The 16,455-nt window shown below is 33.8% G+C and overlaps 1 protein-coding gene across 1 annotated transcript in view; it reads left to right on the top strand.

Annotated features, from left to right (window-relative positions):
• The first annotated feature begins 3,131 nt into the window (after nt 1–3,131).
• The window catches only part of kndc1 (kinase non-catalytic C-lobe domain containing 1), a 33,930-nt gene continuing 20,606 nt past the window's right edge, over nt 3,132–16,455 (top strand). Inside the window, exons 1-3 of the mRNA XM_088917083.1 lie at nt 3,132–3,236; nt 5,992–6,190; nt 9,759–9,817. Of these exons, the coding sequence (XP_088773209.1) occupies nt 3,132–3,236; nt 5,992–6,190; nt 9,759–9,817 (363 nt within the window). The remainder of the gene's footprint in view (nt 3,237–5,991; nt 6,191–9,758; nt 9,818–16,455) is intronic.

The following is a 16,455-nucleotide window of genomic DNA, read 5'->3' as shown; positions in this document are numbered from 1 at the left end:
AAGATTTCCCATAATTCCAGCAGTTAATATGAGTAGGTTCCTCTATGGCACACTACCAGTTGAGGGGGACCTACCACAAAGCAACACTAATAAATGATACTTCGGAAGAGATTTTGTAGATAATATCTCTCATGCAACAATCCCTTCAGTAGTATAACAGCTAAATGTATTAAAATGCACTCTGAATTGTATGATAAAACAATTGCCATCAGTATCCCTTGTTAAATGAGGTAATGGTATAATACCTAAATGTTTTATTGCTACAAAACATCCATAATATATAAACTACATTTGAAAATATTTTTTTTACTTATTTCACCACATCATAAGAGAAATTCTCATCATTTAAGGACTATCTATTCCTCAGCATCTAAACCCCTAGCATTGCCACTACCATAGCCTGATGGACAGCTTGAATAACCAGAAAGGCATCATTGTCATATAACCTCTATACAGCACTATTTAAGGTGACATGACATTTCCATAAAATAAAAATGCTGGATGATAACAGACAGGTGGATTCACACAATGTGTCATTATGCCGCACTAATTCAAAACAGATGCACATCTGGTCTTCAGATTTAAAACTTCAGGTTTCAATGAGTGATAGTGACAGTGAGCGCTGATAAATATTTATTTAATTAAGCATTCGATGCATCTTAAAAAGTGGCATTAACAGTATGTTATGAAGATACAGCCGGGATAACCTTTTGTATCCAGATGTCATCAGACTTCAGAAACTAAATGAGGGAGGAACTAGTCAGTATTGGGATGGGAGACCTTATGGAAACAGTGCTGTTGGTGGAGCAGTAGGTGGCACTCTTCACTCCGGACCAGAATTTCCTAACCAATGGACCAGAATGGTGACAAGTGTCAATGTACAGTATGGTAAGAGGTGCTGTTTTTCAGCAGAGACATTAAACTAAGTTCCTCACTTTGAGATCTTTTTGGTATGCAAAGTGCTACATAAATACAAGAAATACATTATAAACTGTAGTCGTTCAGGTGGGTAGCTGCGTCAGCATGCGTAGGCTGCAAAGGAACAAGTAAGAGGTTTATTCCATGCTGAAAAAAGAAGAAAGAAAACACAAGGTTTCGGCCATGGAGCCTACTTTAGGTGACACCTGAAGAAGGCTCCACGGCCTAAACATTGCGTTTTCTTTCTTCTTTTTTCAGCATGGAATAAACCTATTATTTATACATTATAAACTGTTTATTTAAAAATACAGATGTACTAAACTTTTTTTTATTTAATGTATTTTTTTATCTGTTTTGACCAGCTCATGTCACAAAGCCACTCAAAGTTTTGCTGGATGAATCTACAATACAAAGAGGTAGTGAATTTCATCAAGATAAATAAAGATATTCTGAATCACCACTCTCATTTGAAAACTGTAATGTTAAGTTACCTTTAAACTGACCTGGGCCTGGGTGTTTCATATTAAATGTATTCCAGCACAAATGAAAAAAAGTATTGTACTGTACTGTAAATATTTTCAACAGATTTCTTTTTTCCCCTCTTATGAAATGTATTGTCTTTAAATGTGCTTCATCATTATAATATGTTTCAATGTAGTAAGTAAAATTAGAATATTTGCCCCATAAACCCTAGAACATTTTTGTTATGTGCAGAATGCTTGGCCCTGTTGATTCTTCAGAATACGGATACTCTCAGTGCATCGTGACTCACTATGTTTGGCGTATTTAGGTGAGTGGACCACAGGACTCGGCGTACTTTGCTCTGGCACCCGTAACTTCCCGGTTTCAACTTCTTGGTACTCACTCGACTCAGATTTGATGTGCGTATAATGTTCTTCTCAACACTATCTTAAGTTTAAAAAAAGAATCACCTATAATTACTGATTATACTCTTATAACTTCTCACATGAACGTAATCGGTTGTCGGTTTACCTAAGCATAAAGCAATTCCGTCACCTGTAGTGTTCAACTGAAATATATGTCAAATCGCTCATTTATATACGGTTTGTTTCTTCATGGCAAGTCTTCACCTCAGTACCTTTCTCCCGGCACAGAAAAGTTTGGAAAGAAAGAATCACGGCCGCTCGGTCAGAAGGGAAGGTTCCAGTAGCTTTTCCCAATGTCATTATCCACAGCTATGTTGGAGTTTGTAGGTCTCCAACACTGAAAAACACGAGGACCTACACAGAAGAGAGATAATAAGTGCTTGTAAAATAAACTTGTTTTTTAAGCATGCTATGTTTGTCATTGTTTTCTGCAAATCAGAATTGCCAACAGTTTGAAACGTCCTTCTTATAAATACCTGATATTATCAATTCAGTTGTTACTAATAACTAAAATGATATTATTGTTATAATTATTATTATGCTGCGGGAAGGTTGAACAAGCAACGTTTTTGGGCCATGCTTGAACTGCGTTGTTCATTAGGCTACCGGTTGCAGGCGCTATTTTCGCCTACGCTTTATCAGCTTTTTTAATGAAGCAAGCCTTTCCAGCCCAAAGCAAATCTTTCTGCGGACTGCAGTCCCCGTAGTTCTACATGCCTATGCGCACGGTGTAAACAAAATCATTTTACTTGTACTGTATCTTACAACTGTGATTTCTCCTGTTATAAAACTGCATAATTTGGACTGAAAAATGGAAGGCGGCTCCGTTGCTGAGATGTAGCAGAAGAGAATGATTTGTTTTATCAATATGGGCTTGTGTTTCCTCACAATTATAGGGAGGAGTTAAAAACCGCAGAGTCCGATTCAACTATGTCGCTTGTTTCTATAGAGGTGCGGCGGTCGTTGTCATGGCAGCATATGCACTTAGAAAACTCTGGTAGCCTTTGGTAATGTAAAAATAAATTATTATCGCCATTACTGTTATCATTAGCTAAATCGAAAAATGGGGAAGAATGCAAATTAAAACTACAGCGGTTTTTTTAATGTTCAGTTTCACCTTGTGGAAGTCCGACACGAATGCTGTAAGAAGTATTCTCTGTCGGTATCTTTTCTTCCACTAAGGCATATGATCGCTCCCCACCTGGTAGTGTTGCTAGGAAAAAGGAAAGAACAAAGTAGCTATTCTGGATAAGGATACTGTGGCATTGCAGCATGACTGTAAGTGAATGTGCTCGCATATAGTTCACGTTGTAGACTTTAAAAGAAATGGGGACATTTGAAACTGCAGTAGCCGTATATTATGAAGAAGAAGAGGACGAAGAGGAGGAATATTATGAATTTGAACCCCTACCTACAGTATTAGAAGATGAGGTGAGACCAAAAATAATTTATAAACTGTTGCCTAGTAACTATAACATTGCCCGTAAATTGACAGTATTTTTTTATCAGTGGCTTTCGCATTCAATGTCCCTGCAACAATAAAGAATGTAAGACACATTTTAGTGTTGCATAGTCTTCAAATCCGCTTTTACTATGTCGTATTTTATTTTGCCACGTCAGTTTTTGTTTACCAGATCACCTAATGTATTGCCTGCTGCCGCTATGAACGTGTATGTCTCCTGATTTTAATAGAAAGTAAATCGCTAAATATTAACGACTTGTTACGCATTTTAAACAGCTATTGTCTTTGAGTGACATTTGATAAATGGCAAATGACAGTTGAACTAAGGGCCTGAAAATATCACTGACCACTGAATGGACCAGATATTTTTGTCGACCCCGCTATTGGTTTTGGCTTTGCAGATTGTGATGGAGGAAGACATTTTCCTTTGCGACTTCTCCTGTAACAGCGAAAATTAATTACTTATGATAGCTCAGTACAGTAGAGTATCTGCTGTATATATGTTTGTATATTGATCAAATTAGAATGTGCTTACTAGTGAGTTCGTTTATCCTTTTCCCTGGTCACTTTCTGGAAGTTGAATTACTTTACCTCTAGGGAGATAAAGGCAGTAAGAGTTTGACAACCTATTAAAGGCTGAAATATCAACACGTCACTCTTACAGGTCACTGAAGCGCATAGCTTGAATGTTGGTAGTTTCCTACGTTCGTTATATCAGTTATAATACAGTATAAATAAGTGCTGTTCTAATAAGGCAGGGTTATGAAGGAATTCGCGTGTGTAGTTTAAGCTGACAAAAACCTTATGTGATGTAGATGTAAACTTATAGAAAATATTATTTTAATGTAAGAAACCAAATGGACTACATCATCTGTATCTTGACAGTTATATAAAAATTTGGTTAGGCTCTTGGAAGACTTTGGATGAATGTTGCAAAATCATGCTCTTAGTGGGGCAGCTGAGCCATTGTGCATGTGATAGCTAGAATTCCATCATTTATTTACAAAAACTATATATAAAATATTCTGAAAGAAACAGGTTAAATGCCAAACTGACCTGTCAGTAACTGATGTATATTCTAACCCATGGCCTTGCTAAATAGTCTTTTATCTGCAATTTAGTATTTATTGAAAAAGCACAGAACTTCCAATATCAATTTTTATTGGAAAAATACATTAGGCTCTACCTTCCAGGAACAAACTACAATAGGAGCAATAGATCAGTCTTGATTTAGTGACAGATTGCTTTGGGACGATGTGACAAAAGGCTCATTGCCATTACTGTCTGGTTTTCGGGGGCAAATAGGTTCATTAAAAAATTACAGAATGAGTAGATAATTCATGTAGGCTGGCAAATTCACTTGCTTAGGCAAACTTTTTCTTTTTTCTTCTGCATTCTCAAGAGAATATGTCATTCTATTTATGGGTGGTTGCAGCTGCAATAAACCTTAGTCTTAAGTTTCAAAGTTGTACTTTATCTAAAAGACAGAACAGACCAGACTTGAGTTCTTCTATTCGTTGTCTGAGTATTTGAATGAACATTCATACACAGTGATCACTTCATAAATCAGAAGGAGATTATAACAAGAAAATGAGTAGCAATACTGACTAGCATGCTTGTTCTTTCTTGGACAACCAACAGTGGATGTCTGTTTTAATCGTAGTTCTTTTTTAATAGTATTCTGACAAAGATGTTGCTTGTGGGAAATAATGAACTTTTGTTAATTGTGGTGAAAAATGATTTTAAAGATTTTCATATGGCATAACTCAAACTTTCAGGAAGTTAAGGATATTTCATAGATGTTCTATTGTACAGGATATTAATCAGGTAAGTTTAGTATTCTAAAAATCCTAATTAATTTGCAATGTAAAATGTAAAAGTTAGTATGTTATATATCAGACTAATGTTAGTGATCAGTCTCCAATGAATGATAGAGGTTGGGGGAATATAAAAAGGTCATACTCTCTGTGAAACTACCCTCAATATTTTGAACTTTGAGCAGGAAGAGCAAATACGTAAATGCAAGAACTTTGTAAACTTTTTTTTTTCATCTGCTTGCTGGTGAAAATCCATGAGATTAATTGTTGGCAGAGATATAGAATTAATGTCCACCTCCGCAGACTGTGCACTGCACAAAGGGATAACTGTTGTCTTCAAAAGCATTCATTGTTTCTGGAATCAAGAGGCATAGTAATAAAGTACTTTGAAAAAAACTGTGTGGAAAGGATTACGTAGGATAAAAATCTATTTTCCATTAATGTGGCTGGTTATTTACAAGCAAATACATATCATGGGTGGCTATCATTGTCAAGACAATTTCTCCAAGGTACACAAAAATTAATGACTTAATTTCACCTTTTTTACTTATGCAAGAAAAAAATAGCAATAAATACATTTTATTAACAGATCTGCTTTTCCATTCTTAAAATGGATTACCAAATTGTGTGAAATGGTTGAGTACTGTTCTATGTTTGATTTGTTAAATGTTGAAGTTGCAGCTGAGAGACCACACTGTTTGCTTTTATGACTCTCAATATAACATATATAAATGATTAATCTTAATTCTTTACTTTTGCATTCAAAATATACACTTATAAGACAACTTTTTTGAGTGAATTAGCAAATACCAATTGAGCTGACAGCTAGTGGAATCTTGCCCAGGCCTAAACAGCTATAGATTATGGCAAAAAATGCAGTATAATGAATTAATGCTTCTGTTGGCAGGAAAATGTGTCCCTAGCAGATATCCTGTCACTGCGGGATAACTGTCTCACTGAGCAGGAGATCTGGGCAGTATGCCTGGAGTGCGCCCTCTCTTTGAGATGCATTGCCCACTCTGCTCTCTTCCATACACTGTGCATCACCCCTGACACTCTGGCCTTCAATGCACATGGAAATGTGTGCTTCATGGAACAGCTCAGTGGTGAGTGAATATTCTTTATTATTTACATTGTTACATGATCATGTGATTATGTTTGATTGATGGATTTGATTTAATCTAGTTCATGAAACCCAGTATCAGATTTCAGTTTAATTTAAGGATACACATTTTATGAAAAGAAATACTGTTGTAGTTAAACTTTTTGTTTGATTACAGAGCCAAAGGTTACACAAAAAGCTATGACTGGAAGGCCTACTTTCAGTCATTTACAGTTCTATGAGTAAAAGCCTTACACTTTGTTGTTTTTTTATTAATTATTTAACCTTTGTGATTTTCTTGCTCATTCATTCATATCTGACAAAGCATCTATATTTTTGTTGCATAACAAAACAGTGGTTACTACCAGATCACTTACAGATCTTTTTTAATGTAGTGCAACATTTGCTAAGTAGAAAAATACAAGATATTTATTGTCTTAAACGTTTTTGCTTTAATGTTTCATTTCACTTGTTACATTTGCTCATACTTTAGCTAAAAGTTACAGTACTTTAATAAGATTGGAAGGTAATCTTAGGAAGCAAAAAGCTTTAAAAAAGTATCTTATTAGTCTTTAACATGGCTAAAAAGAATGGCTTCATCTGTGAATGGATTGATTTATGGTCATGTTTTTCATGTGGAAAAATATAAACAGCAACAGAAACACAAGTGTGAACCTAAGACAATATGGAGCCAGTTTAGTCTATCTTCCTCATATGGCTGAAAGTATCTATTCAATCTCTTCAAGTCATTTTCTTAAAAAATCAAAGTTTAAATAGTGTATACGTTTTATATTAATCAGAAATCAAAGTCTACACTGTATCTGTAATCTGGTAGAAGGACAGCTGTGAGCTGTTTTTGAAATCATTCTGACTTTATAAGGAAATATTAAATTATTTTTGGCAAAAAAAAGTAAAAGCAACCATACAGAAGTCCTTCACATAATATACAGTATATTAATATTTGAAATTTCTTTCTTAATATCCGTGTTTTAGTACCTCTACATTACATGGTATAAGTCTTAAAAAGGGGTACATACTATACTGTTGCAAACAATCTTCACCCATTCTTTTCATTTTATTCTCAGTGGGCAAAGACGTGCTGCAAGTAAGATAACTCTAATCCTTATTTTGTAAGGTTTCCAACTTAGCCCTGAATTCAGTGAATTCATACCACCATGAGAAACATTTTTAAGATCAGGAACTAATATGCTTGGAGATAACATTAAGATTAGTGTGGAACGTATGACCCCATACCTTTTGGAGAGATGAGATGTATTTAATTTATGAGAAGTGGGTCATGCGAAATACAAAATATATTTTATCTCACCATTATGCTGGGAGATAATCACACATCCTTAATTGAGAACTTTGTGCTATTTCAAAGCACCTAATTAGTTATTACACTTTGTGAATTTTTGTATGGTTTAAATAAATTAGATTGATTAAGACAGTTTACAGGCTTTGTAATTTAATCATCAAATGATAATAGATGTAGTTTGACCTTAAGCTTTTTTAAATTTAATAAGAGAATAGTTTCTGAGCTCCACAGTCCAAGCTAAGATATAACACATAAAATCATTTTTCACTCACATCATTATTACAATATTAACATACCAGAATTGGTGGGTTTCGGGGTATCTGTTTAACTGTTTGATATTTTTCTTCAAGATTCTTTTAGGTTTAGAGTATTTGTGTTTGACCTTCAGAATGATGTCTATAAACCCAGTTTTAAATAACGATACAACATTATGGATTTTTTCATGTGGATTAAGAATGAGTATGAAACTCTAAAAGTACATTGACAGACTGATATTGTCAGATGTTTTCTGGGCCCTTAATTTATTCCTGAATCATATAAAATTATCTTTGTATGTTAGTGGTTAAAGTACAATCACTACAGCATAACCCTTTTGACAATATTTAGGATACTGCTCTTACTGTGCATTTAATTTTAAAAACGTACACTTAAAATAATACACAGTTTTATAATACTTAGTTTTAATTGATATTATGCATGTTAAGGACATTATTTTACTTGATCATTTAGGAATAACTCAAAGTTTAGACTTAACTCTTTAATTTGACATTGCTACAGTACTGATTGTGTCAGATAGTCTTTATCTTTACTGTCCTATGTTCTTCTTTCTTATCAAAAACAGTTGTGTTGTAGACTATTAATGCTTAATTTCTTCTTAGCGGTAATAACCTTGAGGAGTTTTTCAGGCCTGTACCATTTTTAATACAAGACATAATAAATCCTGCAGAGACAGGGCTCACACAAGCTTGACCTATTTTCTAAATTTTCTTTGCTGTTATGGCTATAAAATTGTATTTCCTATGTTTTACCCTGTGGATGTGTTGTCCTAGTTTATATCAGCAGTGTAACATTAAGTTATGCAGTAAAATGTCACCTTAGCTTTCTAGAAGCTTTTACAGTCATTTTTATTTACTGTATGCAGGGTATTCCAAAAGGAATGCAAATATTGATCTATTAAAATGTTTTTGAATGATCTAGAAACTAGACCTTATCCCATATTTATATAATAATTCCTGTAATTCCAGTGACATCAGATATAAACAATGAACTTTGAAGGGCCAAACACACGGAGGTGAATGAGGCAGATTTTAAGTGTTGCACTGTTTTACATGTAAGGTCCTAATTGATCATAATATGATCAACCTAATAAAAAAATGTGTCTTTTTCCATTTGAATTTTATAGAATACTGTTTTGTGGAAATGCATTTTAATGAAAGTTGAGCACATGTGTGATGGGACGAGGTCTCCCCCTTCTCCAATTTTTTTTCATCAGTTTTGAAGAGGAAGTTTAGACCTTTCAGTTTGTCACACCTTCTCCTGTTAGATTGCCATTGGACTTTACATACATCTTCCTGAAGAACCTGACATAGTGTCTGAGGGGATTAGGAGCAGACTCCTGGACTAATGTGTACTGGGGTTTATTCTTAGGACTTGTGTAGATAAGTGTTCAGTAAGCTTTTTGAACTACATGCTCAATTTCTTTTTTTTCCTTGATTCCAAGTAATTTTAAAGTTCACTCGTCTTAATCAGTTTACAAAGAATTCTATCCAGTGCTTTTAATATTGTGATTCAGTACAGCCATGGTCTTACTGTGATGTTGTTGCTGTGTTTATGCTTCAGTAAAACTGGCAGCACCAGACATTGCTGAGGACAAAGACATTGATAACTAGGCATCATCACGTTTTCTCCATTACACAACTTTAAATACTCCCACGTATTCATATGAATCATTATGAGCTACAAAAATCAAGAATGGCATGACTGGTAAGGTAAACTGATGAATATGAGGAAATTAAAATCACAAAAGGAAGTCTCCATGATTTCTCCATGATCAATTTCTGTAGTATCATAAATAAACAAGCGATCACAGTGTTTAGTAAATACAAACCAATTTTACCCTGACTAGAGCTCATCACTGCAGTGTAATTATGTCACTGTGCTGTTGTTGCTGTTTTGGCATGCCATATATGTTAGGCATGCAAGGATACATGCATGCAAGGATATTGTCAGTTATCATTATTTTGTTTTTTTTCAGATGATCCAGAGGGTGCATTTGTACCTCCTGAGTTTGACAGAACAGGTAACACTTTTGAAGTAAGTATTCACATTTCAGTTGTTCAGTGGCATTTTAAGCGTAGATCACATTACAAGTAACTGGGTATTGCTTTGAAAAAATATGTCTTTAAATAATTTCTTTAAAAATGCAGAATAATATTTGAAAAGTAAATGACAATTGAAGTCTTAATACATAGAACTGCAACCCACAGATATTGCTGTGTTATGTTATGTGTTTCTTTTTTAAAAATCCTGTTTCTTCTATTATTCTCATTATTGATATGTTTATTGTTCTATTATTGTTCTAAAACATTCTCTTGAGGATACAGTGATCCACTTTTTGTTCGTCTTAGCAGATGTTTAAAGAAATGAAAAATTGATCATTTAAGTGTATACAGTGCATATCCAGAATGTTTTAGAAAAAAAGTAGTTTTTTACTATATCACTAAATTATAAATATATATATACTATATATTTACAAAAAATATATATATACTTACTATATACTTTTTGAACATCAAAATAACATAGGTACAGTGGTAGTACATAGGGTATATATTCACATTTTAGAACAACTTTAGGCTTGTAATTTGAAATCATACCCATGGAAATGAGACTAGCCGTATGAGTTCTTTTAATGCAGGTGCTATCAACCAGAAAAATGTGATAATACTACTTTATATTATGCCTCTATGTATGACATTTGTTTGGAGCTCATGAAATTTAGTGTAGGAAGGAAGATAGCATAATGGAATTATTGACTTTTTGATTAAAATTCTGGCAACCAGCACCATATTAGTGTACGTTTAATTTAAGGTAAATCAATATCACACAATCTCCATTTCAAAGCAAATATTCTGAACATCAATGCAGACTAAAGTCTCCAATTTGGGATAGAAAGAACATTAGGAGTTCTATTGTTTTCTAAATCACAGGACAGGAATTTCTCTGGATACTGAATTTGATTAATGAGGGCATAGCTTACCTACTTTTATTGTATATAGCAAGCTGTTGAATTGAACATTCTTTTAAGATTGTTCTTGATTAAAAACAAATGAACTGTTATTCACCTATTCATTTAGTTTAATTAATATTCTTTATTAAACTATATTTATCAGTGAATACATTTTCAGAACTTGTTAACCCCATTAAGTGAATGTAAAGATTCCAGGTAAGTAAACTTAGTTCAGAAATGGTGTGTTCATACTTACAACTGCAGTTAGTGAATAGCAAATAACACTGCTTCAGATAAAGGATACCATTTTTTTGTCTTCAATGGTATGTTCAAATTCCAAGATTACTTTTTCACTCCTGTACAAGTTCCCAGATTTCCTTAGTCTTGCATACACTGTGCATTCCTTTTACTCTTTCTTCTGCCTGCTTATAATAGTAGATCTGTGTTAAAACAATACATTCAAAACATGTTATTAGATTGTTTATATTGCTGTCTGTATAAGCATGTCTCAGCACATGACCTGGCTGTCCAATTGTTATCATTTTTTTGAGCATTTGTCTGACAAACTGTCTTTTATGATTTGGTTCACTCCTGACCCAGTTCTGCATTTTAAGTGTTGAACAGACTTGATTGAAGACTGGACCCATATAGCAATATGAATATTGCTAAATGTATGTGGTTAATTTCTTTGCTATTTCACATGTAGTATATTATAGTAAAATGAAAAAAATTGATTTGAACGCAACAAATTCTTTTTAAAAATTCAAGCAGTGTTATGATATTTATATTCATTATAAATGTTAAAATATGAAAAATAATATACACTCTTTCTTATACTTAACAATCATTTTTAGTCCAAGTTTTGATTTAGATTATTTTTTCTGCTCTGCTAAAGACAGTACATATCAGTAGAACATTCTGTTCGCTAAATTAGAAAGTTTTATGAATGTTATCAGGAACAGGACAGTGAAGGAAGGTTTCAGATAACAAAGGCTGACATAGGCTTTTTTCCAGTTGTATTTATATCTTCCACCTGAGCAGTCAATTGAAAAAGAAATCTGCATCTAGTAGAAGAAATGATGTCTGTCACTGCAGCTAAACAGTTGGAAATTTTAAAAGTAATTTATGTGAATATGTTTTTAATTATATATTAACAATGATTTCAATCAACTTTTTGTTAAAAGTCGTGTTATTTTCCTGTTATCATCTCAGTTTCTTTGAGTTGTATAGGTTTAAATTTTATTTATTTAGACTCAAAATTTCTAACAACCTTTCAGGTATGTTAAATGAAAATTAAATTCATGTATCAAGTTCATTACATTAATTTCTATGAAGTGATGAAATGCATGGGGTCACATTGTATTTTTTAGAAAGTTACAGGTTACTTTCTTCATACTTTCATGTATATCAGTAAGATCCATAGAGGAAAGTTGGGTATATTGTGTTTAACAATGCTATACAGTAAGAGTATGACAATTAGGATTTATTTCTCACATAATGGAAAAAATATCTATAGTCAGTGAGGCATGTTATTTGCTGCAATTATCATTGTTTACTTATATCAGCCTGCTGCTGGTAACTACCTCATTCTTCCTTAAAGCAGCTGACAAAAAATATTGTAATTTAGGCAGTGCTTCAGAAAAAAAATAAGGCATCCACAGGCCTGCTAATCATATTGTAGCAAGTCTTGCCAGTAATTTAGTGAGTGGGATTTTTAGTGAACTGTTAGCTTTCATATCACCCTTCAGGGTAGAGAGATAAACACCTGAGCTCTCAGAGAGCTTATATTGTTGTTTTATCCTTGACTGCTTATTATGTTCAGTAACCTATTGAAGTCAGACCAAAAACAGAAGAGAGCTGGGGAAAAGCTGAATTTCTTATGTGAAGTTACATGGTTTATATTTATGGTTCTATAATGTAAGAGACATTCACATTTAATCACTTTCATATTAAACTTCAATAATTGCTTTTATTTCTGTTTTCTGTTTTCAGCTTTCATTTCTTATATTTCATTTTGTGTGCCTGCATTCTATGCCCTTCTGGCTCTGGAAATTTGACATGCATAGACTTAACAGCCCATTTGTACAGTATGTGTAAAGTGTTTCAACTGAAGTTGTGATCTTGTTTTAAATTTCTTTTATCTCTTTTGGTTGTTTTTATTACTCTGTATCAAGTAAAATAAATGACACCCAGGAAAAATAATTACATATTTGTCAGATGAAGCCTGAAATATGTATCCTGTCATGCAAGATAAATCTGAAGTCCAGTTCTTTCTGGGAATTATTGATAATGGAAAGGCATGACCTGATAATTCCTTATTGACTGTTTAATGGGTTGATAAATGGGTTTTATAAAAAAATAGTGCAACACTCCATTTGAACTGTGAGAGTACAGTTAACATAGCACTGTTTTTCTATGTTATCTAAATGCTACATAAATTCCTTTAAATAATGTTTGTTCTGATTGTGGATCTACATTGATTTTGTCACATCGACTAATTTCAATGTGGTTAAGGTTCTTCCTCACACAAGATGTTTCACTCTCCTATTCTCCAGGAAAGTTATACTGTTCACATATTTTTTCTTTTATGCACATTTGTGAGTTGTGTAATATACGTGTATAGGCTTATGTTACAGTGGAATGATCAGATTATTTATTTTGAGCAGTTAAATTACGGGACACTTAAATTCCATTCAATAGAATTGTGAAGTTAATTAATGCCTATCACATGAAAATCATGTGGGCTCCTGTAACATTCAGTAAGGTAAGGTACTTTATCCAAGTTCAGGCTGAGTGTGGTTGTGACAGTGACAGTTGTGACAGGAAATTACCAATATATGATGCACATTTTACTGAGCAACATTGAAAGTAGACTTTGGATTTGTTGGCAAAAGCTTTCTAAGCCATTTACAAAACGGTAACTCCTGAGTCTACCAGGGTGCCTAGGAATGCAGTGATGTCAGCGTGAGATGTACTGCTACTCCATTCAGCTCTAACTCTTCTATAAGGTGCTGTGAGGCTTTTAGCATGTCAAGCTATGTCAGAGGGCAGAATGTCTGCCCTTCCACATAAAGAAACAATTGGTGAAGCCTAATTGGAAAGCTGGGAACGAAATGCATGTACAAAAAAACTGCCTTTTTTTCTCCCATTCTTTATTTATCTGGTGGTTCCCCTCTCTCCATTGCACCTGAATAACTCTCCATAGCCAAAACACTGTCTTTCTATTCAGCATGGAATAAACCTCTCCTTGTTCCCACACAAAAAACATGTTCAAATGGAAATGTAACCATTGTATTTATTTTTCCCTGAATCACTAAACTCCTCCTCTGTATTTTAAAAGTTGTAAGAGAGAAGTCTATGCAATATATGTATTTAACCACTTCTTGAGCTTCTTTATACAGTGTTGCATGAATGTAAAGTACAATGCAATATTGAAGTGTTTTCACCCCTGCTAATCATGCATAAGACTCAATAAAGAGGCAGAACATGAAAGTTAATCTGAACAACAGCCCTGGGCTAGGCTCAGTTCAATTGATTTACAAGGCTGGGGTGACAGCACAGGATAAAGGCTAGGGATCGAGCTTGACCCTTCTGCAGCAGGCTGTATAAGAATACATACCAGCACCTCTGTCAGACACCACATACTTCCTGCTTGCTGCTTAATCAGCACATTTTACGTTATCAACCAGAGTTGACAGCTGCCCTTTTTGTGTAGCCACCTTTTCCACTTTCTTCTTTTCTTACTGGCTGGAAATGACTGATTCATTCAAAGTATGTTGCATTCAGATGTTCACCATGGAAAGAAATCAACAACATTCCTCAGGCTGAGATGAGACAAATTTCTATATTAAATAATGTTTGCATAGAAAAGACTGGAATGTTGCAAGTATTGGAGGTACTTTAGATAAACATGTCTCCAGGACATGAAGGTATGATATCTATTGTGCTCAAAGAAACAAGATGTTATTTATAGGACTCTAGCACAGCTCTTCCAATAGTCACTCAAGACAAGGATAATATCCACTGACTGGAAAATTTATAATATAGTGCCTATCCAAGTAATTATTCATCAAAATGTTACACTTCTATTAAATGTAAGGTTATTAGACTTAACTTAGACGCTCAAGTATGTGGCAATAGAATTATATGGAATAGTTATTATCGATTCGGAGAAGTTGTGTCTGGTTTAACCAAACTGCTGATTATTTTGAAAAAGTAAGGGCAGTTATAGATTCATAGATATATTTAGATACTCAATGATACTCATTTACCTTTTGATACATTTTCTCCTAAAAAAGTTCTCAATTATAAACAGTTTGCATGTATTTGGAAAATTAATTGGTTAATGAATAGAAAACATTACAAATAAGAGATTAATGCTCAAACTGGGTTGATGTTATTAGTGGTGTACCACAGGGAACTGTTTTAGGACCACTTTTCTTCGTAAGTTATATCAACTTGATTCTGGTATGGTTAATAAACTAGTCAAAATCTCAAATGACCTCAAATGCAAAAACATTCATTATAAATATAAGGTTAAAGAAGATGTTTATGAACAACACTAGGGTGTTTATTTTCATACATCATTTTAATTTTCTAGTTGTTGTGGAGAAGCAAAACAAAAATTTAAGTAATATGGTTTAAAGTATAATTTAAATCAAGGGATGTTATAATGAAACTAATCAAAGCACCATATGACCTAATTTAGAATATTGTGTGCAATTGTGATCACCATATCACCATGTTTGGTCATCATTCAGCTATTAAATGTCCTACTCTAACTAACAAAGGTAATAAATCTCATATCTCAAATATGGAAAACTACAAGGGGACCAGATGAAAGTATACACAATCTTCAAAGATATCTGAGGTGTTATCTAATGCGGCCCTATAGACTTCTGCACTTCTTCACTCAGGTAGTGGGGGTCTACCCAGCCATGTTGTGTCAGACTGTACTGTACTTTGGTAGCTTTTAAAAAACAGCTAGATGATATCCTCAGATCAATAATGTACTATAACCAAATGAGCTAGATGGGCCAAATGGTTTTACTTGTTGAAAACATCATCTGTTGTTTGCCCTGACATTCCTCAAAACTGGTTCAGATGTTAAATAATAACCATCAGCTGATTTTCTTTTTCAGCCCTACTCCTTGTTGCTGATTCAAAGCTACCATTAACTTAAGCAACATATTACTGATATATTGAGCTATGTGTCATGTCTTTAAGAAAGGTTACAAACATGAGAAAATATTTTAGCCCATCTAGTCAGAGAACTGTAGCCATCTGCCCTCAGATTGAACCCAGGTCAACATTTTAGAAGTCAGGCAGCTATGCTAACTACTGTACCACCCACACAGCAATAATTTTTTTTATAAATATAATTTCTCTAAGGCACTTGATGAATTATATTTTTTCATAAAGCAAGAAAATAGCCTTTAAATTTAACTGGATATTACTGATGGAGAAATATAGTTGTTCCGTGTGTAATCTAATGCTGTAGCCAGCGGTGATATTAGAGGCTTAACTGAGTATGGATAGGAAAAATATGCAATCAGATTTGCTTGGCTTGCTGACTGTCCTGGACTGTCTGCTTCTTTTACTGTTATGTTTTATTAGTGCTTTATGTTGTCATTGAAATTTTGCACATGCACTATCCATCATCGTAGAACAGGAATTGAACTGTAAAGGTGTTTCAGAGAGAAGTGGTGTATTGGGAAATAAT

Source organism: Atractosteus spatula, chromosome 5 (assembly GCF_055471065.1).
Source record: "Atractosteus spatula isolate fAtrSpa1 chromosome 5, fAtrSpa1.hap1, whole genome shotgun sequence".
Taxonomy (NCBI): domain Eukaryota; kingdom Metazoa; phylum Chordata; class Actinopteri; order Semionotiformes; family Lepisosteidae; genus Atractosteus; species Atractosteus spatula.
Note: the sequence above shows the minus strand (reverse complement) of the source record. Positions and strands in the feature narration are given on the sequence as shown.